Source organism: Solanum tuberosum, unplaced genomic scaffold (assembly GCF_000226075.1).
Source record: "Solanum tuberosum cultivar DM 1-3 516 R44 unplaced genomic scaffold, SolTub_3.0 scf00265, whole genome shotgun sequence".
In the NCBI taxonomy this organism is placed as follows: domain Eukaryota; kingdom Viridiplantae; phylum Streptophyta; class Magnoliopsida; order Solanales; family Solanaceae; genus Solanum; species Solanum tuberosum.
Window position 1 is genome coordinate 674,192 of NW_006239189.1, and position 27,529 is coordinate 701,720.

Below are 27,529 nucleotides of genomic sequence, written 5' to 3' on the forward strand. Positions count from 1 at the left end.
AAATTCTGGACTTCTTCTTCTTCTACTAAATCTAGTATTCTAAGTGTACTTTACTGCCGTTGAGTGGCTCGCTGACACCAGCGTTTTGGGTATCAATACACTGGTGATTGAGATCATTTTATCCTGGGAGGACATATTCCAAATCAAACCTCGGATACTAGAGGGGAATAATTTCCTTAAGGGGACACTGTGCATTCAGTGGGCTTGATCTTCTTTCTGTTTTTCCATATTCTGTTTTGTTCTAAGTATCTTAGGAATACAAGATGAACAACAGTGGCTGGATGTCATAAACTAGGCCTGGATCATTTGCCTTTGATGGGTTTACGTGCCCTGATCCAATTGTATGTAGATCAGCAGGGTTGAGTTTTTCATCCTGAATTGGATTGTTGCCAAGGTTGACTAAATCAGCAGTCGTCATGATTGCAGACTTAATTGCAGCTGGAGACCATTCGGGATGTGCACTCTTTATCAATGCTGCTATTCCTGCAAGGTGAGGGCAAGACATCGACGTACCAGAAATAATGTTGAATGTTGATGTAGCAGATGGTTTCACCCCTGCAGGGGGTTTGATCCATGCTGCAAGGATGTTCACTCCAGGCCCAATAATATCAGGCTTTAATATGCCTCGACTTATGTTATATGGTCCCCTAGAAGAGAAGTAAGCAACTACTGGCGCATGCTTGTCTCCAATTCTTGTTCCCTTGAATGATATTGTTGCAACGGGGGTTGACGTTGATTCTGTATAGTTTCTGATCTTTAGTCCGTCAATGTAACTGACATGTGTTGCAGGAAGGACATGAACACTTACAAATGTTGTATAGCCTTGCTCTTTTTCGTTCCTAAGAATCATGGCAGCGCCACCAGCTTTTTTCACTTCTTGTCCTTTTTCGAATACAGACAAGCTACCCATGATTCCACACAACACTATTTTACCCCTGACATCAATGCTAGCCAATGCCTCACAATAACCACCATCTATGAGGGGAAATAATTTCCGTGACATGTTTGTTGATTGAAAGGCTGATTCACCCTCATATTCAGCTCCATTACCCAAAACTGCTACCGCACTGATCTTTCTATCTGTTGAACTAGCACCAACTGTTAGAATCCATGGGGATCCATTCTCTACAGTAGCACTAGATGGTCCGCTATTTCCAGCTGAGCAACTTACAAAAATCCCCTTTTCAATTTGCCCTATAAGCTCCAATTGCCATGATTTCTTCATAAGGAGGTATAGCCGTTGCTCCAATGGAAATGGAGATCACATCCACCCCCTCTTCAATAGCAGCATCATAACCGGCTAAGATAAAGGCTTCCGGACAACCATCATCATCACAGACTCTGTACATGGCCACATGAGCCGGGTGCAATGCCAACAGCAGTGCCATTAGCATTACCAAGAAAATTGGCACCATCCACAAAGTTGCCAGCGGCTGTGCTTGAAGTATGTGTCCCGTGTCCATATCCATCCAAAGGTGACTTAGCCGTCTTCACAAGGTTTCGTGCTCCAATAAGCTTATTGTTACAAGCTTTGTAATTGAACTCACATTTGCCTTTCCATTTAGCAGGGGGAGGAGGCATTCCGTGATCGTTGAATGAAGGATGTTTTGGATTTATTCCTGTGTCTAATAAACCAATAATCACACCTTTACCAGAATTTGAGGCATTCCACAAGCCAACATTCTTGTGCAACCCAAGGAAACTTGGACTGTGTGTGGTATGCAACTGCAGCACTCTTTGAGGACGCGCAGATACGAATCCTGGTTGGTTCTCCATCATTTTCACTTCATCTGATGACAACATCGCAGCAAATCCATTATATACATGACGATAAGAATAACTAATGCGCGATAAAAGATCAGAATTTGCTGAAGTTGTAGGCAAAAATGATTGATGCCAGAGGTATAAATCTTTTGAATCAGAGAAAACAAAATCATCAGGCAACTCAAGCTGCACAATGTAAGTTTCTAAATCATTTTGATTAGTAAAATGATCAGCAAAAGTACTTTTTGATGAATGAAGCTATATGACAATGCAAAAAAAGATTGAAACGAATTTGAGATCCATGTTTGTTTGTTTGGTGATTATCACATTGAGCAAGATGTGCACTATATAGTATTGTTTTTATGAAGATCAATTCAATATTTATGGATTTTCCAAATCTTGATCAATTTACATTACCTTTAAAACTTGTTACTTATAATAGGGTAAACATTCAAAGTTTCTTCCTTTTATGTCATGTTTAAATGTGATTTTATTTGATCATGTATTTCTTATGGATAGTAAATCAATTTTCAACCAAATATCCATATTATTAGCCTATTCAAAATTTGCAAAATAGGATTTTAATTGGAAAATGCATTATTCGAATGTTTATCCATAACTGATTAGTTGCTGAATAGACAGAAGTATGGGAATCTTCCGTTATTTGTTAACATGAGTTTTATTTATATGATTAGCGGCAATAACTTTATTGCCACTAATTTATATGTTTAGAGTCTTAGTGACAATTAAAGTTAAGCCGCTAAAAAGATCCATGCAATTGAAATTAGTAAAAATACAAAAGACTCAAAAGTTCTCCTCCCATTTTCATATCCAAAGTTTTCCTTTCTTTGTAATAATTTTTATACTATTCTTATTCATATCTGTTCAATCAGCTAATTATTTAGAGTAATTCTTTTCCAAATCAAAGTCTTATTTGAATATGGCTGATAATTGATTTGCTTACCATAAGAAATATGGTCAATCCGATAATATATAAGGAGGCATATTCATAGTATTATACTATAGTAAGTTTATAAGGTAAGTAATTGAATCGCTGATCCAAATTTGGACATCCATTAAAATGCTGACATATTAGGAAGAAAATAGAATTGCTAACCGAAGAAATGAAATAATATCTCGGGGTCTTTCAACTATGAATTTTTTTCTCATCAAATCACTTAAGTTTGATTTTTTTTACTCAAAAGTCACTTAACTATATACTTTTTTTAGAAAGTTATTCAAGTTTGATTTTAACTCAAAAAGTCATTTATCTTTGATTTTTAACTCAAAAGTCACTAACTATATTCCTCATACATACTCCTTTAATTTAAATTTATTCGGTGATATTTGACTAATCGCAAAAAAATGATATGAAATTTAATTTCTTAACATGCCATTAAAAGTATGAAGGCAAAACGAGAAATTAAAGTTAATGAACAAATATTTATTCATAATCAAACAAATGTAGGAAACAATGGGAGTGTCATAACTAATATACTCCAATCTCATCTTTACTACAATTTGAAAATTGATATTGGACTCCTAACAGAGTACTTGCCTGAAGACCAATTTATGTATCCTTGTGAAGAATCTGTTGAAGTTGAGCGCTTAAATGTTACTTCATAGGACAACTTCTGGTTCAAAGCTGAAAATTTCAATATACTAGGTTTAATACTCAACACGACGCCTTCAACTCCAATTACTTCAACTGTGTAAGTCGAATTAGCCTCACCAACATTAGTAACGGTCCTTGTGTATGTTTGAGCACTTGATCCAAGATCAATTGAAAATGAAGGATAGTTCAACTCTGCTTCAGCTATGCTCGACGTGCAATGTACCTTCTTATTCACAATGGTACTAACTTGTTGATCGGTGTACTTTAGGCCGCATAAGTAAGGCACATAATCTTGGGGTTGGATGTCATAAACTAGACCCGGATTATTTGCCTTTGATGGGTTTACATGCCCTGATCCAACTGTAAGTAGATCAGCAGGGTTGAGTTTTTCATCCTGAATCGGATTGTTGCCAAGGTTCACTAAATCAGCAGTCGTCATGATTGCAGACTTAATTGCAGCTGGAGACCAATCGGGATGTGCACTCTTTAACAAGGCTGCTACTCCTGCAAGGTGAGGGCAAGACATCGACGTGCCAGAAATAATGTTGAATGTTGATGTAGCAGATGGTATCACCCCTGCAGGGGGTTTGATCCATGCTGCAAGGATGTTCACTCCAGGCCCAATGATGTCAGGCTTTAATATGCCTTGACTTATGGTATATGGTCCCCTAGAAGAGAAGGAAGCAACTACTGGTGCGTGCTTGTCTCCAATTCTTGTTCCCTTGAATGATATTGTTGCAACGGGGGTTGATGTTGATTTTATGTATTCTATGATCTTTAGTCCGTCAAGGTAACTAACATGTGTGGCAGGAAGGACATGAACAGTTACAAATGTTGTATAGCCTTGCTCTTCTTCGTTCTTGAGAATCATGGCAGCGCCACCAGCTTTTTTCACTTCTTGTCCTATTTCGATTCCAGACAAGCTACCCACGGCTCCACACAACACTATTTTACCCCTGACATCAATGCTAGCCAATGACTCACAATCACCACCATTTATGAGGGGCAATAATTTTTTTGAGATGTTTGTTGATTGAAAGGCTGATTCACCCTCATATTCAGCTCCATTACCCAAAACGGCTACCGCACTGAGCTTTCTATCTGTTGAACTAGCACCAACAGTTAGAATCCATGGGGATCCATTCTCTACAGTAGCACTAGATGGTCCACTATTTCCAGCTGAGCAACTTACAAAAATCCCCTTTTCAATTGCTCTATACGCTCCAATTGCCATGATTTCTTCATAAGGAGGTACAGCCATTGCTCCAATGGAAATGGAGATCACATCCACCCCATCTTCAATGGCAGCATCATAACCGGCTAAGATAAAGACTTCTGGACAACCATCAGTATCACAGACTCTGTACATGGCCACATGAGCACCGGGTGCAATACCAACAGCAGTGCCATTAGCATTACCAAGAAAATTGGCACCAACTACAAAGTTTCCAGCGGCTGTACTTGAAGTATGTGTCCCGTGTCCATCTCCATCCAAAGGTGACTTAGCCGTCTTCACAAGGTTTCGTGCTCCAATAAGCTTGTTGTTACAAGCTTTGTAATTGAACTCACATTTGCCTTTCCATTTAGCAGGGGGAGGAGGCATTCCGTAGTCGTTGAATGAAGGATGTTTTGGATTTATTCCAGAGTCTAATAAACCAATAATCACACCTTTACCAGAATTTGAGGCATTCCACAAGCCAACATTCTGGTGCAACCCAAGGAAACTTGGACTGTGTGTGGTATGCAACTGCAGCACTCTTTGAGGACGCGCAGATACGAATCCTGGTTGTTTCTCCATCATTTTCACTTCATCTGATGACAACATTGCAGCAAATCCATTAAACACATGACGATAAGAATAAATAATGCGCGATGAAAGATCAGAATTTTCTGAAGTTGTAGGCAAAAATGATTGATGCCAGAGGTATAAATCTTTTGAATTAGAGAAAACAAAATCATCAGGCAACTCAAGCTGCACAATGTAAGTTTCTAAATCATTTTGATTAGTAAAATGATCAGCAAAAGTACTTTTTGATGAATGAAGCAATATAACAATGCAAAAAAAGATTGAAACGAATTTGAGATCCATGTTTGTTTGTTTTTTGTGATTATCACATTGAGCAAGATGTGCATTATATAGTATTAACAGATTTACCCTATTCAATAAATATATACATCTTCCTAAAATATATATTCCACTGCCTATGTGCTTTCATACTAAATCTCTTAATATAGTTTTTTTTATGAAGATCAATTTAATATTTATGGATTTTCCAAATTTGGATCAATTTACATCACCTTTTAAACTTGTTACTGGTAATGTAAACACTCAAAGTTTCTTCCTTTTGTGTCATGTCTAAATGTGATTTAATTTGATCATGTATTAATATGGACAGTAAATCAGTTTTCAACCAAATATCCATATTAGCCTATTCAAAATAGGATTTATTCATAACTATAGACAGAAATAACAAGAATATACAGTACTAATTTATTACTGAGGACAGGCTCAAACCAGGAACGAGTTTTAAAAGTACAAGGGTTATTTGTTAGCATGAGTTCTATTTATATATTTAGCATAATAACTTTATTGCCACTAATTTATATTTTTTAGAGTTAATTATTAGTGATAATTATATAGTTAAGCCGCTAAAAAAGATCCTTACGGTGGAAATTAGTAAAAATACAAAAGAGAAACATATTAAGGAATGCAACAGACTCAAAGTTTTCCTCCCATTTTAAAATCCAAATATTTCCTTTCTTTGTAGTAATATATTTTATACTAATCTTATTTATATCTTTTTAGTCAGTATATTAATTATGAATTACGATTAGAGTAATTCTTTTCCTAATCAAAGTCTTATTTGAATAGGCTAATTAATATAGAGATATTTGGCAGATAATTGAATTGCTTACCATAAAAAACATGGTATATAAAAGGAGGCAAATTCATAGAATTATACTATAGTAAGTTTATAAGGTAAGTAATCGAATCATTGATCCAAATTTTGGGACATCCATTAAAAGGCTGACATATTTGGCAAAAAATTGATTTAGTGACCTAAGAAATAAGATAATATATCTTAGATGAACATTCCATTATTCACTCTTTTCGCAAAAGTCAATTAGCTTTAAAAAATTTTTACTCTAAAGTCATTCAACATAAACTCTTTTTTCAAGTTAGTTAACTTTGATTTTCAACTCAGAAGTCACTTAACTTTGATTTTTAACTCAAAAGTCACTTAATTTATTTAATTGATTTCTAAAATTAAAATTTGATGAGATGAAATTTTTATTTTTAACCAAAAAATTTAAAAATAGAAAAATATTTAATTATACCATACTAAAAAGAATATTGACCTAATTATTTTACGCTTATTCTCCTAAAAAGAATTTATAATAACTTTCTCTCCCAAAGACCAGTATTTATGGCCATCATTTGTTTATTTCTCTGCTCTTTTTTTCAATTTTTATGATCATGTCCATGGCTTTTCTTTCTGACTCGTCCCAATTCTGAAAAACCAAAGATACCTTTTTCAAAACTTCATTAGTTTTTGAATCTTGATATAGTATTCCGTCTTGTTGTTTTTTGAACTATTTGGTAAGAATCCTTTTAGTCTGATTAATAAAAAAATCATAAATTTTATATATGGGTGTTCAGGGGTTAAGGTTTTGATAATCGTTAAAGATGATTCTCAATTGTATTTAATTCATCACGTGAATATAAAGTGATTCCTAACAATCAGTAAATAAATACAAATAGACTTCCACTCAAATTCCTACTTGGCATTATCTTTACAATAACGAAGAATTTTGGAATTGTTAAAGGGGTAACTGTTGAGTTAAAAATTAAAGTTGAGTGATTTTCTGAGAAAAAAGTGGTGACTTTTGAGTTTAAAAAAAAATTAAGGGACTTTTTAGAAAAAAAAAAATCATAGTTAATTAACCATCTAAGATATTGATCTCCATTAAATATGGTCTAATCTAATTACATATAACGGAAGAGAATTTCGAGTGGTCATACTTATAATAATAATAAGTTGGTACACTGTAATTAATGTAATTTTGATCCAACTTTGGAACATTTGATTACACATCACATATTGAACTGAGCTTCATCAGAAAAGCACTATATATACACATCTTGCTAACTGTGTTAGTCACCTAAAAAACATGGATCTGAAATTTAATTCAATCTTTTTTTGGGTTTTCCTGTTTCATTCATCAAAAACATTTGGTGACCATCTTACTAATCGAAGCGATCTAGATACTTACATAGTCCAACTTGTGTTTCCTGATGATATATTTTTATCTGATTCAAATGATTTACACCTCTGGCATCAGTCATTTTTGCCTAGAAGTTCAGCAAATTCTGATCTTTCATCGCGCATTATTTATTCTTATCGCCATGTATTTCATGGATTTGCTGCTATGCTGTCATCGGATGAAGTGAAAGAAATGGAATTGAAACCAGGATTTGTGTCTGCGCGTCCCCAAAGGGTACTGGAGTTGGATACCACACACACTCCAAGTTTCCTAGGGTTGCACCAGAATGTTGGCTTGTGGAATGCTTCAAATTCTGGTAAAGGTGTGATTATTGGTTTGCTAGATTCTGGAATAACTCCAAAACATCCTTCATTCAACGACAACGGAATGCCTCCTCCCCCTGCCAAATGGAAAGGCAAATGTGAATTCAATTCCAACGCTTGTAACAACAAGCTTATTGGAGCACGGAACTTTGTGACGACGTCTACATCACCTTTGGATGTAGAAGGACATGGGACACATACTTCAAGCACAGCCGCTGGAAACTTTGTGGATGGTGCCAATTTGCTTGGTAATGCTAATGGCACTGCTGTTGGCATTGCACCTCGTGCTCATTTGGCCATGTACAGAGTCTGTGATGATGGTGTTTGTCAGGAATCCTATATCTTAGCTGGTCTTGATGCTGCCATTGAAGACGGTGTGGATGTTCTTTCTATTTCTCTTGGAGGAATGCCTGTTCCTTTTTATGATGATGCTCTAGCAATTGGCGCATATAGCGCGATTCAGAAGGGGATTTTTGTTAGTTGCTCAGCAGGAAATAAAGGACCGGCTGTTGGTACTTTAAAGAATGGAGCTCCGTGGATTCTCACTGTTGCTGCTACTACAACAGATAGAAAGATAAGAGCGGTAGCAGTTTTAGGCAATGGAGCTAAATATGTGGGCGAATCTGCCTATCAACCAACAAATTTTTCAGGTAAATGGTTGCCACTCGTAAATGCTAACGATTGCGAATCGTTGTTTACAATTGATGTTAAGGGTAAAATAGTGTTGTGTGATACCAGTGGTGACTTGTCAAGAATCGAAAAAGGAGAAGCAGTGAAAAATGCTGGTGGCGCCGCCATGATACTCGTGACTGAAAAAAAACGTGGCTATACAACAATTGCAGATGTTCATGTCCTTCCCGCAACACAAGTCAGTTATTTTAACGGACTAAAGATCATAAACTATATGAAATCAACATCATCCCCTGTTGCAACAATATCATTCAAAGGAACGGAATTCGGAAACAAACATGTGCCAACAGTTGCTTCCTTTTCTTCTAGGGGACCATTTTCGCCAAGTCCAGGCATATTAAAGCCCGATATTAGTGGACCTGGAGTCAATATCCTTGCAGCATGGCCAACCTCTGTAGGAGAAATGATAATATCTGCTACATCATCGACGTTTAACATCATTTCTGGAACGTCGATGGCTTGCCCTCACCTTGCAGGAGTAGCAGCATTGTTAAAGAGCGCACATCCTGATTGGTCTCCAGCTGCAATTAAATCTGCAATCATGACCACGGCTGATATCATCAATCTTAAAAAACATCCAATAGAGGACGAAAGACTCAATCCTGCTAATCTATTTACAATCGGATCAGGGAACGTGAACCCATCAAGAGCAAGTGATCCAGGACTCATTTATGACATTCACCCCGAGGATTACGTGCCCTACTTATGTGGTTTGAAATACACGGATCAACAAGTAAGTTCAATTGTGAGAAGGAAGGTACATTGTACATCGAGTATAGCTGAGGCAGAGTTGAATTACCCTTCGTTTTCTATTAGTTCGAAATCAGGGGCTCAAACATATACAAGGACTGTGACTAATGTCGGAGAAGCTAATTCAACATACACAGTTGAAGTGTGTGGACTCAACGGTGTTAAGGTAGCTGTTAATCCAATCACCTTGAAGTTTTCAGCGTTGAATCAAAAGGCGTCGTATAATGTAACTGTTAAGCATTTAAAGCATAGATCACATTCCCAAGGATACATAACATGGTCTTCTGGTAGGTACTCTGTTAGAAGTCCAATACAAATATTCCCGCATAGCATTTTAAAGATGTAAATGGCTTTGTCACAAGAAATGAGTTCTCCATCATTTATTAAACAAATCCTTCAGTGTTCTTATATCTTATTATGATTCTTCTGCAAAGGCATTTTCTTTATACTAGTGTGTGATAGTGAAAAACTTAAGTAACTTATATATTTTTGTGTTATACATCTGAACTTAATTCTGTATTTACTTAGATATTTAGATCACGAAAAAAAAATCGTTAGAATAATTTTTGAAAAGGATAAATTGATAGCTATGACGTTCTAAGTCAACCAACCATTTTTGATGGTCGTTGAATAATTGGGCAGTAGAACACTTGCAAATTACCTACTTGTGTTCATAATAAAAATAGATCCAAACTTTTCAATAAAATACAAAAGACGAACAATGTTCAGTCAACAAAAAGGGCACAACTTCCTGAGTATATGTGTAAAAGTCATGTCCCATTGGAGACGAGGGATAAATAAAGGTCAATAAATTATTTAACTTGTAACAATGTTACGTATTAACGCGTTAAAAGTTTATTTCTTGACATGCTTTCTTTTTCTAGAGTATGGTCTGGAAGGCCTTATATCCAAGAGGTCTGACGTTTATGGTTTTGGTACCATGTTGCTTGAAAGTTTTACCAAGAAGAAACCTAGTGATGAAATGTTCATGGGGGATTTGAGTTTGAGAAGCTTCGTGCATAGTTCACTTCAACATGAGCTGAACCAATTCGTAGATACTGACTTACTAACACTAGATGAAGAGAAGTTAAGTCAAAAGCTGCAATGTGTATCATCCATCATGGAGTTAGCCATGAATTGCACAGCTAATATTCCAATGGAAATTAAGGATGAACATGACTGATGTTGTAGCAGCATTGAAAAAGATCAAACAGGCGCTTTCTTCCTGTTACCGAACGACTTAATGACATCTACAGCAGGTACTTTCTGTATGTACCATATAACAATTAGTAGTAGTTGTTCCTCCATTTTGGAATACACTCTGATATTGTACATGTTTAATATGTTTAGGTGGAAGACATTACTATTGGTCTCTTGGTTGCTGCCAATTTTCTGCTCTTGCAATGTGATCTATGTATTTTGAGCTATACACATTTGAATTGATATGTCAAAAACTGATATTCAGAAGTTAGCTGACTGTCTGTTTTGTACAAAGCAAATGAAATGGTCCAGTGGTGTTAAATTTTGGGAACTAATTAAAGGTTGAACTGCTATAGTTCCTAGTTTATTTGATTTAATATATGCACATAATTGTTAGCCTTAAGATTCACAGAAATATAAAGAGCAACTCGGTATACTAAGCTTCCGTTATGTGTGGGGTCTGAGGGTCAAATCACAAGAATCTATTGTACACAATCTTATTCTATATTTCTGCACGAGGAATATGTAAGGTGCTAAAAAATGCTCCCTAAAACATTGCCAAGATAGCTCTTTGTTCCAAGAGTAGTTAATATTGTTTGGTCAAGTTTTTGGGAAGTCAAATGTTTTTATTTTCTTTTAGAAAATGCTTTATTTTATTTTATTTTTAAAAAAAGAATTGTTTGACCAAATTTGTTTGGAGAAAATAAATTGTTTCTCGCTGAAAAGTATTTTTTTGAAAACACATTTTTCAAAAGTTTGGTAGGGCTATAAATTTGTTTGAATTGGTATAAGTTATTTGATTCTCTTAACGTCATTATTTTAATAGTATAGATTACTAAGCTATTTTATTCTAGGAAGATGGAAGTACCGGAGAAATTCAATTTCAAAATATCTTATTTAATTTTATTTTAAATTATCTTATTAGGACTTTGAGATTGTTTCAGGTAGGACATTTATTGTAATTTGTTTATTCTATTATCTTTTTAGTTTTTTTTTTTTAATTTAAAAGTCCTCATCCTTTTTAACAATTGTTTAATTTTAACTTTTCATGACAAGTTCAAGATTATGAAATTAAAAGACATTTTGGTAAAAAAAAAAGTTTTCTTTATTTTTTTGACATATTTTTAATTAAGATAAAATTACAAAATTCAAAAGTTTTCTTTACTTTTTAGAGCAAATTAAAATAAGACAAACATATTGAAGTGAAGTAAGTATTATCTTCTACTTATCTCATAGACTTATACATTACTAGTTTGGTACAATATATTATCTTATACTTAAGGACCTAATCTCGGTAAGATGATACTTAATCCCGTAATTGTGCTTCTTACCATAATTAATAAAATAGATAATGTGTTAATAGTTGCCTACTAAACTTCTCATTATCAAGTGATAAAGATTTTCTTGCAAACGTTAAGTTAACATTTATAATTATTTTTTTAAGAAAAACAAATATTTGTTGGTTCAACTTGTTTTTGGTGACGGCTAACTTTTTTTATTATTTGGAATTGATCTAGAAAAGGCTAGTATTATATAATTTGATAGGTATTTTCATTCAACAAAATATATCGATGGTTGACAATTAAGTTGGATAAAATTATCGCAGAATATTTAATTACGGATAGATTTAGTATTTAAATAGTTATGGTAAGTGTAAATTCATGATATTTTCTTTATGTTACATATTTTATATAGATATTTTATAAAATTGATTTAATATTATCTGTTGACTATTAACATTATGCTAAAAAGGAATAAAATCGTATACTTGATTATAATGTAATAGGAGTTACTTGATGATAAACATAAGGTCAATTAAGGGTAGTTAAGTAAATAGAAAAGTTAGTTGAAGGTTGTTAGCTTTACTGTTAGTCGGTTAAGGAACAGTAATGTGCATATTATAAATGCACTGTTTCATTGTAAAGATACCATCAGAAAATAATATCCTCTCTTCTTCTTCACAATGCATCTCTGATTAATTCATCAATGGTATGTTAGAATTGTTCATAATCAACAATATAGACATCATACAGGAAGGGAGTGCATCAAGTACACTATTAACAAAAGTCAATCTGCCTCCCAGTGACAAGTATTGACATTTCCAATTGGTAATAAGTCTCTTCTCACACTTCTCCAATACCCCATTCCAGATTCCGTTTGATTTGCTATTGTCCCCCAGAATAAGTACTAAATGTTGTAAATAATACTCTTTTCGTTTTAATTTATTTGCCTTGCATACTTTCCCTTTTGATCGTTTCAAAAAGAATGTTTCTTTCCTTTTTTGTTGCTTGGGGAACAAGCTTGGAATTGTCGATGGCAGCTTGAATAGGGATGATTTCGGAACAGAGTTAGGGCATCAATGGGATCGCTGTAATGCCATTGTTCAAGGTTGGATCATGAGTTTTGTCACTCCGGAATTGCACACAGGTATCGTTTATGCGACGAGTGCGAAAGCTGTTTGGGAAGATCTTAGGGAGCGTTTTGATAAAGTGAATGCTTCAAGGATTTACCAATTACATAAAGCTATCGCTACTACTGTTCAAGGTACTGACTGCATTCCTACTTATTTCTCCAAATTGCGAAATTTGTGGGATGAATTTGCAAGTATTGTACCACCTTCTTGTAATTGTCCTGCTTCTAAGGATTTTACTATGCATCTAGAGAGACAGAAATTGATGCAATTTTTGATGGGATTGAATGAGAATTATGATCAATCACGTAGTCAAATTCTCATGGTTGAACCTACTCCTACTATCAATAAAGCATATGCAATGCTTGTTGAATAGGGAAAGTCAGAGATCTCTAACATCTTCGATAAGTGGTGAGGGTACAGATCTGGCAGCTCTCATGGCAGGCAAAAGGATGCCTAATCGATATGCAAAGGGAACCTCACAGTCACAGCAATACTCTAAGGGTTCAACCTAACAGTCACAGTCATCTACACAACATTATAATAGAGGGAAGAAGAATTGGGATAAGATCTGTGATTTTTGCAATCTGCAAGGTCATGTGGAGGATGACTGTTTTAGACTTCATGGTTATCCTCCTGACTGGAAATTTAAGAAGAAGGGAACTGGAAATAATGCTAATCATGTTCAGGCTGATAATTCACACTCCATGCAATTAGGTGTAAAAGATAGTGGCTTAGATCATTCATTTCCTAAGGATCTGCCAAGGGCTCCTCAGTTAACTACTGATCAACATGGCAGCATTCTACAAATGTTTGATGGGAACACTACCTCCAATGTAATGGCTAACATGGCAGGTATGGTTCATACTCCTAGATCAAAAGTTACCAAGTTAAGGTGGATAATTGATAGTGGTGCAACCAATCACATGGTTTCTGTTTTAGATGTATTGCATGATGTGAAAACTGTTAAGACTGAACAAAACATGAAGGTTTATTTACCTAATGGTGGTATAACAATGGTGACTCACACTGGTAGTTACAAGATCACAGATATAGGAATATTGCATGATGTATTGTATGTGCCAGACTTTCACTATAATCTGTTGTCTGTATCAAAAGTCACCAAGGATCTCAATTGTTTTGTGTCTTTTTATCTTGGATTTTGTTTATTTCAGGATCTTTCCAGTGGGAAACTGAAGGGGATTGGTAAAAGAAGAGAATGGTCTCTATTTTTGGTTCAGTCCAGCTGTTATAATACTAAGGTTCCTGCCAGCGACTGTGTTAACGGTTTTGCTGCACAAGTTGACAAGAAGAACATTATACTATGGCATAGAAGACTAGCACATGCATCAATAAAGTCTATTAAAGACATGTTAGGATACACTCTTGATGATTGTAAAGCAACACTAAATAATTGTGAGATATGTCCATTAGCTAAACACACTAGATTTTCCTTTCCTAGTAGTTCTACTAATTCTACTGCACTGTTTAGTTTACTGCATTTAGATGTATGGGGTCCCTACAATACCCCTACATTTGATGGGAACAAGTTTTTTCTCACTATTGTTGATGATTTTTCAAGAACTGTGTGAATTTTTCTATTGAAATTCAAAAGTGATATATTGTTGATTCTTAAACAATTTTTTAGAATGGTTGTTACTCAATTTTCCACTACAGTTAAAAGTGTGAGGACTGATAATGGGGGTGAGTTCATCAGTAGTTCCATGCAGGCATTATTCACAAAATTGGAATCTTACATTATAAGACATGTGCTCATACTCCTCAGCAAAATGGGGTTGCGGAGAGGAAACACAGGCATCTTCTTGAAGTTGCTAGAGCTTTAAGGTTTCAAGGTCATATTCCATTACAGTTTTTGGGGGCATTGTGTTCTTGCTGCAGCCTATATCATTAATAGACAACCTTCTCATTCTTTAGAGGGCAAGTCACCTTATGAAATTTTCTTTGGACAAAAACCATCTCTTACTCACTTGAGAACTCTTGGTTGTTTGTGTTTTACAAGCAATCTGCCTAGAACTAACAAGTTTGCCCCAAGAGCTATAAGGTCAGTGTTTATGGGATATTCAAGTGTCACCAAAAGCTACATTTGTTTTGATCTACAACACCAAAAGTTTTTTTCTCAACAGGGATGTGGTATTTCATGAAGATACATTTCCTTTTCAGCATTATTCTCAGCCACCTGAACCTTCCTCCCATATATTTTCTTTTTTCTCCTGAACTTTATACACATGATGATATTTCTGTTGACATTATTGTACCTCAAAATGACTTACCTCCACCTTTGGTTCCCATTCCTGTTGCTTCACCTCCTGTTTCATCTGATCCCACTCCTCCACCACCTAGAAGATCTACTAGGATCTCTAAACAACCTCTCTGGCTATCAGACTATGTTTCCAGACCTTCAGCTAACACTGTTTTATATCCCCTGGAGGCTTCTATATCATATCATCACTTGTCCCCTTCCTATCAGAAATACTTACAGGTTTTTTCTGCTGTTCTTGAACCAACTTCCTACCAAGAAGCAGCCTCAGATGTTAGATGGATGGAAGCTATGCAATCTGAACTGCAGCTCTCCAAGATAACCATACATGGGACTTGGTTCCTCTTCCTAAATGTAAAGTTCCAATTGGTTGTCGATGGGTCTTTAAAGTGAAACTACAAGCTAATGGTGATGTTGAGAGGTTTAAAACTAGACTAGTAGCAAAGGGCTACACTCAAAGAGCAGGTCTTGATTTTCATAAAACTTTCTCTCCTGTTGTGAAGATAGCTACTGTCAGGACTGTTCTTTCTTTGGCTGCTCAGTTTAACTGGTCTGTTCATCAGTTAGATGTCTACAATGCTTTCTTGCAAGGTGATCTTCATGATGAAGTTTATATGCAGTTGCCTGAGGGTTTTGCAAGTCAGGGGAAGTCTGGTCTTGTATGCATACTTGTTAAATCCCTCTATGGGCTTAAACAAGCAAGTAGACAGTGGAATTTGAAATTGACTGAGGCATTAGTGGAATCTGGTTTTATTCAAAGCAGCTTAGATCACTCATTGTTTATACAAAGAAAAGGATCAGATATGGTGGTGATTCTTGTTTATGTAGATGACATGTTAGTGACAAGAAGCAGCTTGACTCTTATTGAACACACAAAGTCTATCTTACATAAAGCCTTCAAGATCAAGGATCTTGGTGAATTAAAATTTTTCCTTGGTATAGAGTTCAGTAGATCTGCCAAAGGTATTTTGATGAATCAAAGGAAGTATGCACTGGAAATTATTTCAGATTTAGGATTGGGGAGTGCCAAACCTGCTTGGACTCCACTTGAAGCCAATGTAAGGTTGACAGTTTCAGAACTGGACTGCCTCACATGAGATTATGATGATGAGCCATTTGAAGATAAGGAATGATACCAGAGATTAGTAGGCAAGATGTTGTACTTGACTATGACAAGACCAGATATTGCTTACTCAGTCCAAACACTTAGTCAATTTCTACAACAACCTAAAAAGACACACTGGGAAGCAGCAGTGAGGGTGATGAAGTACATTAAAAGAGAACCAGGACTTGGAATATTATTGAGCAGCAAACAATCAAACGAGCTAAGTGTATACTGTGATGCAGATTGGGCACCATGTCCTAATACAAGAAGGTCAGTCTCAGGTTTTCTAGTTAAGCATGATGAGACATTGCTGTCATGGAAATCAAAGAAGCAAAATATAGTCTCTAGAAGCTCAGCTGAAGCTGAGTATCGAAGCATGGCCAATGCAGTTTCAGAGTTAGTATGGATTATTGCTTTATTGAAGGAACTGGGGAATGAAGTAGATCAACCAGCTATGGTATACAGTGATAGCAGGGCAGCATTACAAATAGCAGCTAATCCAGTGTTTCATGAGAGAACAAAACACATAGAGATTGATTGTCATTTCATTAGACAAAAGATACAAGCAGGGATTATGAAGACAGAACATGTAAACTCTAAGGAACAACTTGCAGACATATTAACTAAAGGCCTCCCTAGATCACAACATGAAAATTTAGTAGGCAAGCTTGGTGTGCTCAATGTGTTTACACCCACCAGCTTGAGGGGAAGTAATGTGATAGGAGTTACTTGATGATAAACATAAGGTCAATTAAGGGTAGTTAAGTAAATAGAAAAGTTAGTTGAAGGTTGTTAGCTTTACTGTTAGTCGGTTAAGGAACAGTAATGTGCATATTATAAATGCACTGTTTCATTGTAAAGATACCATCAGAAAATAATATCCTCTCTTCTTCTCTTCTTCTTCACGATGCATCTCTGATTAACTCATCAATGGTATGTTAGAATTGTTCATAATCAACAGATTAAATACTAAATTTATTGCTTAAAGTAGTATTATTCAAATCTCACTTAATACTTTTCTTCTAAATTTCTCCGTGACACTGACAATAAATTTCTTTGTGACATTAACGATGCTTGCTCAACTGATACTCAATATCTAATACTGTACTTGAAAACATGAAGTAGTGGCGTGGATTCACTAACTCAATGAATAATAACATTATCTACACTTATAATAAGATAGCAACATTTTAATCATATCCTATAATATATCTATAATAACATTCTTGAACATATATAATACTTTTTTTCTTCTTTCTTTAGATGTACACACATATTTGCAAAATTTCTAAATTCCTCTATAATACTTAACGATAAATTCCTCTGTGACACAAACCTTGCTTGCTCAATTGGTACTCAATGTCTACTGTATTTGAAAACATGAAGTAGTGGTGTGGGTTCACTAATTCAATGATTGATAACATTATCAACATCTACACTTATAATAAGAAAGCAACATTTTTAACATATCATATAATATATCTATAACATCTTTACACATATAATTAAGGGTTGTGATAGGGGTGGAGACACATGCCTTTCAGGGTGTCCAATGGGACACTCTTCATCGGATTTTTTTTTACCATTTATACAAGTAAAATGATACGTAAAGTGATAAAATAACATATTTTGAACACTCTAACATGTTGTAGCCTAATAGTTTCAAAGCCTTGAATGGATTTCAGACACCTTGAATAAGCTAGTGTTCACGTGTTCGAATCTCACTATTCTGCCACCGATTCTGTTTATAGAGGTGTCTGAAAAAAAATGCATTCTAAATACAACTGGAACAAATAATTCTAATTATACAATACTAATAAATATAATAATGAAAAAAAAATATATATTCACAAAAACTTTAGGTAAATCATATCTCGTAAGTCTTACATTTTTGAGCAACGTTTAAATGAATGATAACTATTATGAAAAAAATAAATAATTGCAAAAAGAATGCGATAAAAAATATATTATTGTGAATTTATTGTTTCTTTCTTAATCAACGATTTCAAATTCGAGCTTAAATAAGAAAAAATGTGAAAAAGTAGGGGAATAATAAAAGTGAAAAAGTCTTTTAGGGTGAACATTAGATTGTCGGGGTCTGGTTCTGCGAGTCAAATTCGGCTTTCCAGTCCACCTTCAATGACCCTACCTACCTGCTCATCTTTTTCTTCCCCAAAATTTGACTGGTTAATTGGGAAGAATTAGCAATTACCTACAAATGTAGGGGCTATACCAAAATTTTCAAACATAGGAGAGGAGAGAGACAGGAAGAGAAATGAACAAGTTTTATAGGGAGAGAGAGAGAAAACCAAAAGAGGAATAGCTGGATTCACATGGCTGTTTTACTAATGGGTCCTCTTTTTCTCTCTCTCTTCACCTAACCGACAATTATGATCTTTGAATCTTAAACAAAGAAGAAAAAGCTCAAGAAAATAATTCTTCTTCTTCCTCCTTGTAATTTTTCTGTTTTCCCCCTTTTCTCTGTTGATTTTGAGCTGGAGAAGTTATGGCTGATGATAAGGTATGGATTTGCATTGTGGGTTTTTCTTGTGTGAAGAAAAAGTTCATTTCTTTACTTGTTAAAGCTGATTTTATTTTGGAAATTATATGGGGATTCTTGATTCTTGGAATCAGTGTGTATTGTGTCTAAAGATCATTTCTTTTTAGCCAATCTGAGTTCAAATACTAGCTCTGTGCAAATCTGTTGTATTGTTTTTTATCATAGAGTACAAATCTGGGTTTAGTTTTGGTTTTGGTTGAGAAAAGTTGATGGTTCTTTGTTGCATGTACTTGCTCATCTTAATCTAAAATGAAAGAAAATCTTTGTCTAGTATCCCTGGGCCTGAAATAAATAATTTGGACTCTCAAGTTAGTTTCAGTTTCAATTAGTTGATCTCTTCATCTTCAGGATGCTTTATTTGTTCAGGATCTGGTCTTTTTCGTTTATTTACCTGTTTTTTTTTTTTGGAGAATTTTTGGTGATAGAAATGTCTCTAATCTACTTGAATGTGTTGTTATAGATCTGATCTTAGCCGTCCATCATCAGTTGCTATTAAGTACTTGATCAAGCCATCCAGTTTTGCGTAGCTTTCTTATCAGATACTTGAGTTATGATTTTACTAAACAGGATAAAATTTTGGGGGTTTGGAAGGGGTGGGGGTGTAGTCTTCCTTGTTTTTTTTTGTGATATGCTGTGTCTGAGTTGTTGAAAATGCTGGTCTGAGATGTATGTTTGATGTGGGACTGTAGGAGATGTCAGCTCCTGTTATGGATGGGAACGATGCAGTCACTGGTCATATAATTTCCACAACCATTGGGGGCAAGAATGGCGAGCCAAAGCAGGTAGACATGATGTATTTATCAGAATCATAAGATTATTAGTTAGACATAGTTTTTTTTTTTTTTATATGTATTGCTTCTCATGTCGGGGGTCTCAAGTTAGAAACCCCTTGCCAGCAAAAGCAAGGGATTTGCCTTCTGGGTCGAGCTCGTTGCACTGGGCTTGCCTAGTGCGGGTTACCTCTTTGCATAGGATAGGAGCGGGGGGTTTACCCTGTGCGTACTCAAAGGGTAGCGGCTGCGGGTCTACGTTTATCATAAAAAAAATATGTATGGTTTATTCACTACAATACTGATCAAAATAATATGGGCATATTACACACTTGATAAAGTGACACAAATAGTTTACCCTTTAATTTTTCTTTACATATTTGCATGTCTCGTATTGAATCATCTGTAAACTGATTTATTACATGAAAATGAAAATCTGTTTGCCTTTCAATATAATTTGGTGCAGACAGTCAGTTACATGGCTGAACGTGTTGTGGGGACTGGATCCTTTGGAATTGTCTTTCAGGTATATGAACATGTATCTTCTTGTTTTGCTGTTCTTTTTTTTAAAATAATTAAAAACACACTTTTTGTTTGACGTTATGCTTCTCTTATAAAGGCAAAATGCCTGGAAAATGGGGAGACTGTGGCAATTAAGAAGGTTCTGCAAGACCGTAGATACAAGAATCGTGAGTTGCAGCTAATGCGCACCATGGATCACACAAATGTAGTTTGCCTAAAGCACTGCTTCTATTCAACTACAAGTACAAATGAGCTTTTTCTCAATTTAGTCATGGAATATGTTCCAGAAACTATGTATAGAGTGCTAAAACATTATAGCAATATGAACCAGAGAATGCCACTCATCTATGTTAAGCTTTACACCTATCAGGTGAGTGAAGTGCTTTCCTGAGTGGTATTTCTGTTTCCTAAGTTTGAGCAATACAAAGTGGTATTATTGTTTCCTAAGCTTTGAGCCATACTAAGATTTAGATGTGTTCAGGTATTTAGAGGGCTGGCTTACATGCATACTGTTGCTGGCGTATGCCACAGGGACTTGAAGCCTCAGAATGTTTTGGTAATGCATCTTTCAAGCTGCTAATTTTGCGTAGCAAATTATGGCTTTTTTCCCCTTATGTCATTGTTTGCTGTCACAGGTAGACCCTCTTACTCACCAAGTAAAGATTTGTGATTTTGGAAGCGCAAAAGTGCTGGTAAGTGTAATCTTTAGAGTTTCTGTAGCTTTTCTAACTTTCGTAATAAAGAAATATGGATTTGATCCTTGTCTTCGTGAGAAGTGTGCACTGTTGTTAATTCAAATTTGACCAGTAATAATTCTGACTTAGGTAAGCGGGTCTTTTGGCCTCATTGTATTCATTAATGTTAGGGTCAACTGTAAATTGATCCTTTCTAGAAGTCCAGGATATGTGGACCCTTTGTACATTTGTCATTGAATACTAGATAAACATATAGTTAAATACTTTGTTAAATATTTCTGAGACATGCTAATTCTCTTGGGAGAAGATCCTGTTAACCATGATTTTGTGATTGGTCATATTCTGTAGATTCACCTGTTGGTTGATCTTGTTGCCACTTTCATATGTTGTGTTTTCTTACTAGTTGAGTCTGACCATGTTAGAGTTAGTTGACATTTGCTATTTAACATGGTGCAGTGCTATAATTCTAAGTTACCTCCCTTGACATGTCCCATGTACTGACAAATTTCGTAATGATTTTTTTTCTTTTTCTTGGGAGGGGCAGAATGGGGGATATAATAACAACATGTGGAAATTTATATTCCTGCCATGAATACCTTTGATGGGGTTTTCACCTTTTCACAGTGGCTTTAAATAAGAACAGCAATAGTTTCCCACGACTGTGCGAATTCATTAACTTAAATTAACTTTTGCAAGCTTATGGTGTAGACTACGTCATTTCAGAAAGCTTCCTTTGTGTGAGAATTACTCGATTTTTAGGTTGTTGCTGGTTCTTGTATTTATTGAAGTACCATATTTTATCAGGTTAAAGGAGAAGCAAACATCTCATACATCTGCTCGCGGTTTTATCGGGCTCCTGAACTCATATTTGGTGCAACAGAGTATACTACTTCAATTGACATCTGGTCAGCTGGCTGTGTCCTTGCTGAGCTTCTTCTGGGCCAGGTTTGTAGTGATCTAGACTACTATAGCTTACATATCGTCCGTGAAATCTCTGCATTCTTTTCTGGTGCACTATTCCCATTTCTAACCAGTTTTTGCAATCATCTTCTTGCAGCCATTGTTCCCAGGGGAAAATGCTGTGGACCAGCTTGTTGAGATAATCAAGGTGCTGTTTGATTTATTCTTGTTTACTGATGCAAATATTGTAGCAGAATGTGGTTTCATTTTCTTCATCTTATAGGTACTTGGAACACCGACAAGGGAGGAAATTCGCTGTATGAATCCAAACTATACTGATTTTAGGTTTCCACAAATCAAAGCACACCCTTGGCATAAGGTATGCTTTCACTTGACTTTAGTCGTACCTAGTGGAGCAACAATTTGTTGTTTTACTGCTTGCTGTGTGGATTCCTGTTGAATTTTGTACTGAGATTGAAGTAGGTCGTCAAGGGAGTTCTTTTTGTTAAAAGCAGATATGTTTTTAGTTGATAAGAGTCCCCAAAAAATGAAAGAAAAAGGAGTGAGCATCTCTGACGTATTGAGTCTGTTCAAGCTTTCTCCTAAAGAATATAAGTGCTGGCTTGTTGATGGAATATTTGAAAATGCAATTATTTAGAGATCCCTCGAGGTTTCTTTTTCCTTCTAAAAAGAAGAGATCCCTCAAGGTTATATCTTAGTTTCTATTAATCGAAATTCGTTATAAATGTGCATTACATTATTAAGCTTGAATTTCTTGTCTTTCCATTTATGGTTACTTGCTAAACATTTTGGATTCAAAAGCTACGAATCTAAGTCTTTAATCCTTTAGAAGAATATGCTTTTTCATTAGTTGAGAGACAAAGAAGTTATAGAGGGTCAATACCCCAACAAATACCAGACACGAGGCATTTCTTGAGTTTGTTCATACTTTGAATATGGAAATAGTCTTGATTAGTGAGTGTGTGCTAAAGCAGCTATAACCTCAGATTGGCTTCCCCGCAGATTACTCATTCTGCCAAGCAGCATATCTATTGAATACCAAGGAAACAATATCTGGAAACTGCAAGTAAATTTTAGAAAAGTAATAGATACTGAAAACCTATACCAATTGAAATCGGGTTTTCAGTGGATTTGTCCTCTGCATCCTGATGACCGTATTATATTCTTGCAAAACAACGTTAATGACAAAACTGCAAATAAATTCTTTTGTTGTTTCTGTTCTCGTGCATATCATGATCTGCTGCTAATTTACTTGTTATGTATGGTCTCAGGTTTTCCACAAACGGATGCCTCCTGAAGCAATTGACCTTGCTTCTCGGCTACTGCAGTACTCACCAAGTCTACGTTGCACTGCAGTAAGTTCAATTTTTTTTCTTTTTTTCCGTGATGGAAGTGACATTCATTTAAACAACAGTTCCTGTGGCACAATTGGCATGTCTCCATTCGGGGTGGCCATTTCTGTGGTCCTTTTTATGCTCCCACATGTGTGTTGTTTTTACTGATTTGCTACCATCGCTCAGCTCGCACATTGTTTCTTTGTTTATTGAACAATGAATCTCTAAATCTATTAAACTAATACACTTCTCATTTTGCAGCTTGAAGCATGTGCTCATCCTTTCTTTGATGAACTTCGTGAACCAAATGCACGCCTTCCCAATGGTCGCCCATTGCCCCCTCTCTTCAATTTTAAGCAGGAGGTACAGCTTTCACGTGATTATTCTTAAATTGAAGGTTACACTATCCATGCTTCATTCTTCCTGATCTCAGCTGAAGGGCACTCCAGGGTAGTCACAGTAGGCTGTCAATGTGATTAAATTCTTCAGATTACCCAAAGGCCAGACTATAAAAGTCAGTTTGGTACTTAATGAAAATTTAGAATGATTGATTCCATCAACCCACTGGAAGGCAGATACGTTTGCTGATACCCTGTGGCTGGTGGTAATAGTTGATCGTTGATCCATCATTTGTAGTATGCACTGGAAAATGAATGCGAGCACATTCTTATTCTGGAGCATGGATGCGTTATGCAATGAATCATCCTTATACAGGACCTCATGTTTAAAGTTGGTGTTTTGGAATGGCAAGCGTGATGAGGGTAATGCAATCTAGCATGTCATAAGTTATGCTTCTTGGAGGTATTGCTGGCCACTGGTGTTGATACACCATGATGACATAGGACTCATTCTGGATTTGGCTAAAAATAATGGTTCCCTGACCAAGGAAAGGCATAATTGAAGAGGATAATGAAGATGGAGATTGAGACAGAAAACAGAAGGAAAACAGGGAGAAGAAACAAAAACCCAGAAACTCACAGGCATCCTTTATGTCTGAAGATTAAGAAAAGGATCTGTAGCCATTTGTTGAACTCAAAGGAGAGGAGGTCCATTGGTCACTAGATTAGGCTTCTAAGAAATGGACTGAACCTATGCTGCTTAAGGTCTATAACATTAGGCTTTTAAGAAATGGACTGAACCTATGCTGCTTAAGGTCTATAACATTAAGGTTTATACAATATAACAATACCACTGGATTAAATGGCTTAATGGCGGACCTTCCATATTGTTCTTTGAAATAGGCATTTGAGGTTCTTAGGACTCTGTAAGAAAGTTATGTTAGAGGTTGGGTGAAAATCATTCTAGCTAAGAAGTTCTGACTATCAAATGTGTCGATAACGAAAACAAGTAGACTAGTCTAGTATTGAGAAACATCTCTGGTGTCAGTATATTTATTGGGGTGGAGTGACCTTGAGGCGTTTGAGATTACACCTTGAATAGCAGTGATCTTCATTCTAATTGGTCCAATGCCATGATGCCAGATAGCAGGTTCTAAGTGAGGTACTTATATTGGTAAAGAAGATATGCACTGTCACTGAATCTTAATGAAAGAAGGCCCTTTCATCCTAATCCCACATCTACTGAAAAGAGGGCCAGGGAGAGGCCTGAAGAGTTGAACTCCCTCGAAAAAATATTATCTTGTTAGATGCTGGGAGAAAGACGCGAAAATATGCATCTGTAAAGGATAAAACCTCATCATTCAGTGATCTTCATTCTAATTGGTTACTAAGGTGATGTTAGTCACAACAGCATTTTAGTTATAAAGATGCGGAAAATTGTTAAAGCATTCATTTCTACAAAAAGCACAACTTAACTGTACATATCTTAGCTGGAATTGCCATCTTCAATTGTCCATTAGAATTTAGAAGCATGATGTCAAGGCCATTAATATTGAAAAAGTGTATTACTATCACAGTTACGCATTCTATACTTGTTTATTTTAAGTTAACTCTATTGCTTATCCACCTATATTTTTCCTGGTTTCAGTTGTCTGGTGCCTCTCCGGACCTGGTAAACAGGTTGATACCAGACCATATAAAAAGGCAGATGGGCCTGCATCTTTTTGCATCCCACGGTGACATGACGTGAAGTATATGTTTAGTAAAATATACTAGTTTATGATCTATATATGAAGGGATCCAAGTTACACCCCTTCCAGAGCAGAGGAGTCCAGCATGACAAGCGAGACAGTATCTCCTGGTCGAAAAGGACAATGTAATGGGCTGCAGTGCATTTTAGTTCTGTACTTTGTATTATCTTTTTTGTTCCACTCTTCATAGTCTTCCTATCTTAGCAGCCAACTAGTGAAAAGGAAATATGTTTTTGTACATGTTTGTTAGTAGTATATTGACCAGAAAGCTTCCGGGGACACGATTGAATATGTATGGACAAGTTGCAAGGCTCCAAAAGGATTGCCAGGACTTGAAAGGGCAGTGTCTTTTTTTTCCTTAAGTTGATATGTCACTTCAGTTTGTATTTAGCAGTCTTGTACTTTGAAAAGAGTTCCAAGCAAATTTGTGTTACAGTTGCTCTATGTGATTATGATTAATCAAACATATCTATTTTGTTGCCTCTTCATCTGTTCTTGTCATTTTAACCTTAATTCCTGGTGCTTCCTACTTTCATTTCATGACAACCTTTGGTTTGGACCTGTTCTCTTCATAGAGACCTCATTTTTAAAAATGCATTAAGACATTGAGTTAAAAGATTTTGTTACTTTTTCCGTCCAACAATAGTTCTCCATTATATTAAAAATAGTTGTTCAACAGTACTTGTTCAATTTAGAAAATCAAGAGATAATTTATCTTTTGTGTCTATTTTATCTTTGTTATTAAACACTATTTACCATCTAACATATTTTTCAAAGCATTAGATTTAATTAAGTCAAAGAATGATATATTAATATTATCCCTATTATTTATTGTTTCTTAAGGGGTGTGCCAAGTTTATAGTGGATAACTATTATTGGATAGAAGAAGTATCTTATTTTTCTATACAATATTCCCACTTACAATATTATTATGAAATTAAAGAAAATAAACTATAAATGCAATAATCAAATATCATAATTAAACACAAACAACACATAAGGGTTTTGTATGGGTCTGTATAACTCGTAAAAGAAACGAAAGTGATATTCGAAAGCAATTTCTCAAACGAGAGTGATTGATTATTTTTTGGGTGTGTATATGATTCTGTGCTAACAATCTGTTTCATTTTGTAAGGGTCAAACTATCCCCACAGTAAACACCAATGGCGAGCACTTCAAAACTTATATGAAATGATTCGCTGAGCAAGATCTATTTGATACAAATTTAAATTAGTTGAGCTTCAATGTGATGAGTATTCAAAAAAAATATTTCCTCTATTTCAATTTATATGACTTACTTTTCTTTTTAGTCGGTTAAAAAAAGAATGACACATTTTTATATTAAGTACTCCCATTGTCCCAATTTATATGACTTACTTTTTTTTTAGTCAGTTTAAAAAAGAATAACACATTTCTATATAAAGTAACAATTTAACTATAAAATGTCCATTTTACCTTTAACGAAATGATTTACAGTCATACAAATTTCTATCATTTATTTTAGACCACAAGTTTTAAAAGTCTTCCTTCCTTTCTTAAACTTCGTGTCGAGTCAAAGTACTTCACATAAAATGGGACGGAGGGAGTAACAATTTAACTATAAGATGTCTATTTTACCCTTAATGAAATGATTTACAGCCAAACAGATTTCTATCATTCATTTTGGACTATAAGTTTTAAAAATCTTTCACTCATTTTTAAACTCCGTGCCGAGTCAAACTACCTCACATAAAATGAGACGGAGGGAGTAATAATTTAATGTTAAAAAGGAAATAAATAGTATAATATATATTTTTATTGTGTCTAATGAATATATTTAGAGAAAAATAGATTAGTTTTTGGGTGTGTATGGGATTCCGTACTAATTGTCTGTTTCATTTTGTAAGGGTCAAAGTATCTCGCACTTCAAAACTTATATTATATGTAATGATTCGGTGCTTCTTTACCCACAATACATTCTCTTTTAATTGGTTAAAATAGAGTCCAACCAATGAATACCCTCTGTTCACTATCCTTACAGTGCTGCTTATCTCATAGGAAATACACTATTGCTGTCCTCTTACGGAAGACAAGGGGACACTCCCCAAATCTCAAGACTTGATCTTAATTTTCTTTTCCAACCCACTTTTAAAATCACTACGAGGAGTAGTTGCTAAGAATTTTCACGTCGGTAGAGGGATTATTAGTCTTTTTGTATGAACTTGGATAAATATTTCCTCATGAGCTAGCTTTTGCGG

The 27,529-nt window shown here is 35.3% G+C and overlaps 3 protein-coding genes and 1 pseudogene across 3 annotated transcripts; 2 read left to right on the top strand and 2 right to left on the bottom strand.

Annotated features, from left to right (window-relative positions):
* The window catches only part of LOC102582908 (subtilisin-like protease SBT1.7), an 8,723-nt pseudogene extending 5,450 nt beyond the window's left edge, over positions 1–3,273 (bottom strand).
* Positions 3,274–3,278: 5 nt separating this feature from the next.
* Positions 3,279–5,468, bottom strand: LOC102583240 (subtilisin-like protease SBT1.2). Its single transcript, XM_006358082.1, has one exon. It carries the CDS (start codon positions 5,466–5,468, stop codon positions 3,279–3,281), a length of 2,190 nt encoding a protein of 729 aa, XP_006358144.1.
* Positions 5,469–7,552: 2,084 nt separating this feature from the next.
* Positions 7,553–9,754, top strand: LOC102583565 (subtilisin-like protease SBT1.7). The gene has a single exon (XM_006358083.2). It carries the CDS (start codon positions 7,553–7,555, stop codon positions 9,752–9,754), a length of 2,202 nt encoding a protein of 733 aa, XP_006358145.2.
* Positions 9,755–18,645: 8,891 nt separating this feature from the next.
* On the top strand, positions 18,646–25,778 carry LOC102600959 (shaggy-related protein kinase eta). The gene is made up of 12 exons (XM_006358053.2): positions 18,646–18,922; positions 19,651–19,743; positions 20,198–20,257; positions 20,351–20,623; positions 20,735–20,809; positions 20,889–20,945; positions 21,753–21,893; positions 22,006–22,056; positions 22,132–22,227; positions 23,141–23,224; positions 23,465–23,566; positions 25,190–25,778. Exons 1-12 carry the CDS (start codon positions 18,908–18,910, stop codon positions 25,289–25,291), a joined length of 1,149 nt encoding a protein of 382 aa, XP_006358115.1. The 5' UTR covers positions 18,646–18,907; the 3' UTR covers positions 25,292–25,778.
* The last annotated feature ends 1,751 nt before the right edge of the window (positions 25,779–27,529 follow it).

Excerpts from the sequence above, each read along its gene's own strand:
- LOC102583240 (XM_006358082.1), bottom strand. The coding sequence starts at position 5,468 with ATGGATCTCAAATTCGTTTCAATCTTTTTTTGCATTGTTATATTGCTT.
- LOC102583565 (XM_006358083.2), top strand. The coding sequence starts at position 7,553 with ATGGATCTGAAATTTAATTCAATCTTTTTTTGGGTTTTCCTGTTTCAT.
- LOC102600959 (XM_006358053.2), top strand. Across the intron at positions 20,624-20,734 it reads TTAAGCTTTACACCTATCAG|GTATTTAGAGGGCTGGCTTA; the intron begins GTGAGTGAAGTG and ends AGATGTGTTCAG. Across the intron at positions 20,810-20,888 it reads TGAAGCCTCAGAATGTTTTG|GTAGACCCTCTTACTCACCA; the intron begins GTAATGCATCTT and ends TTGCTGTCACAG.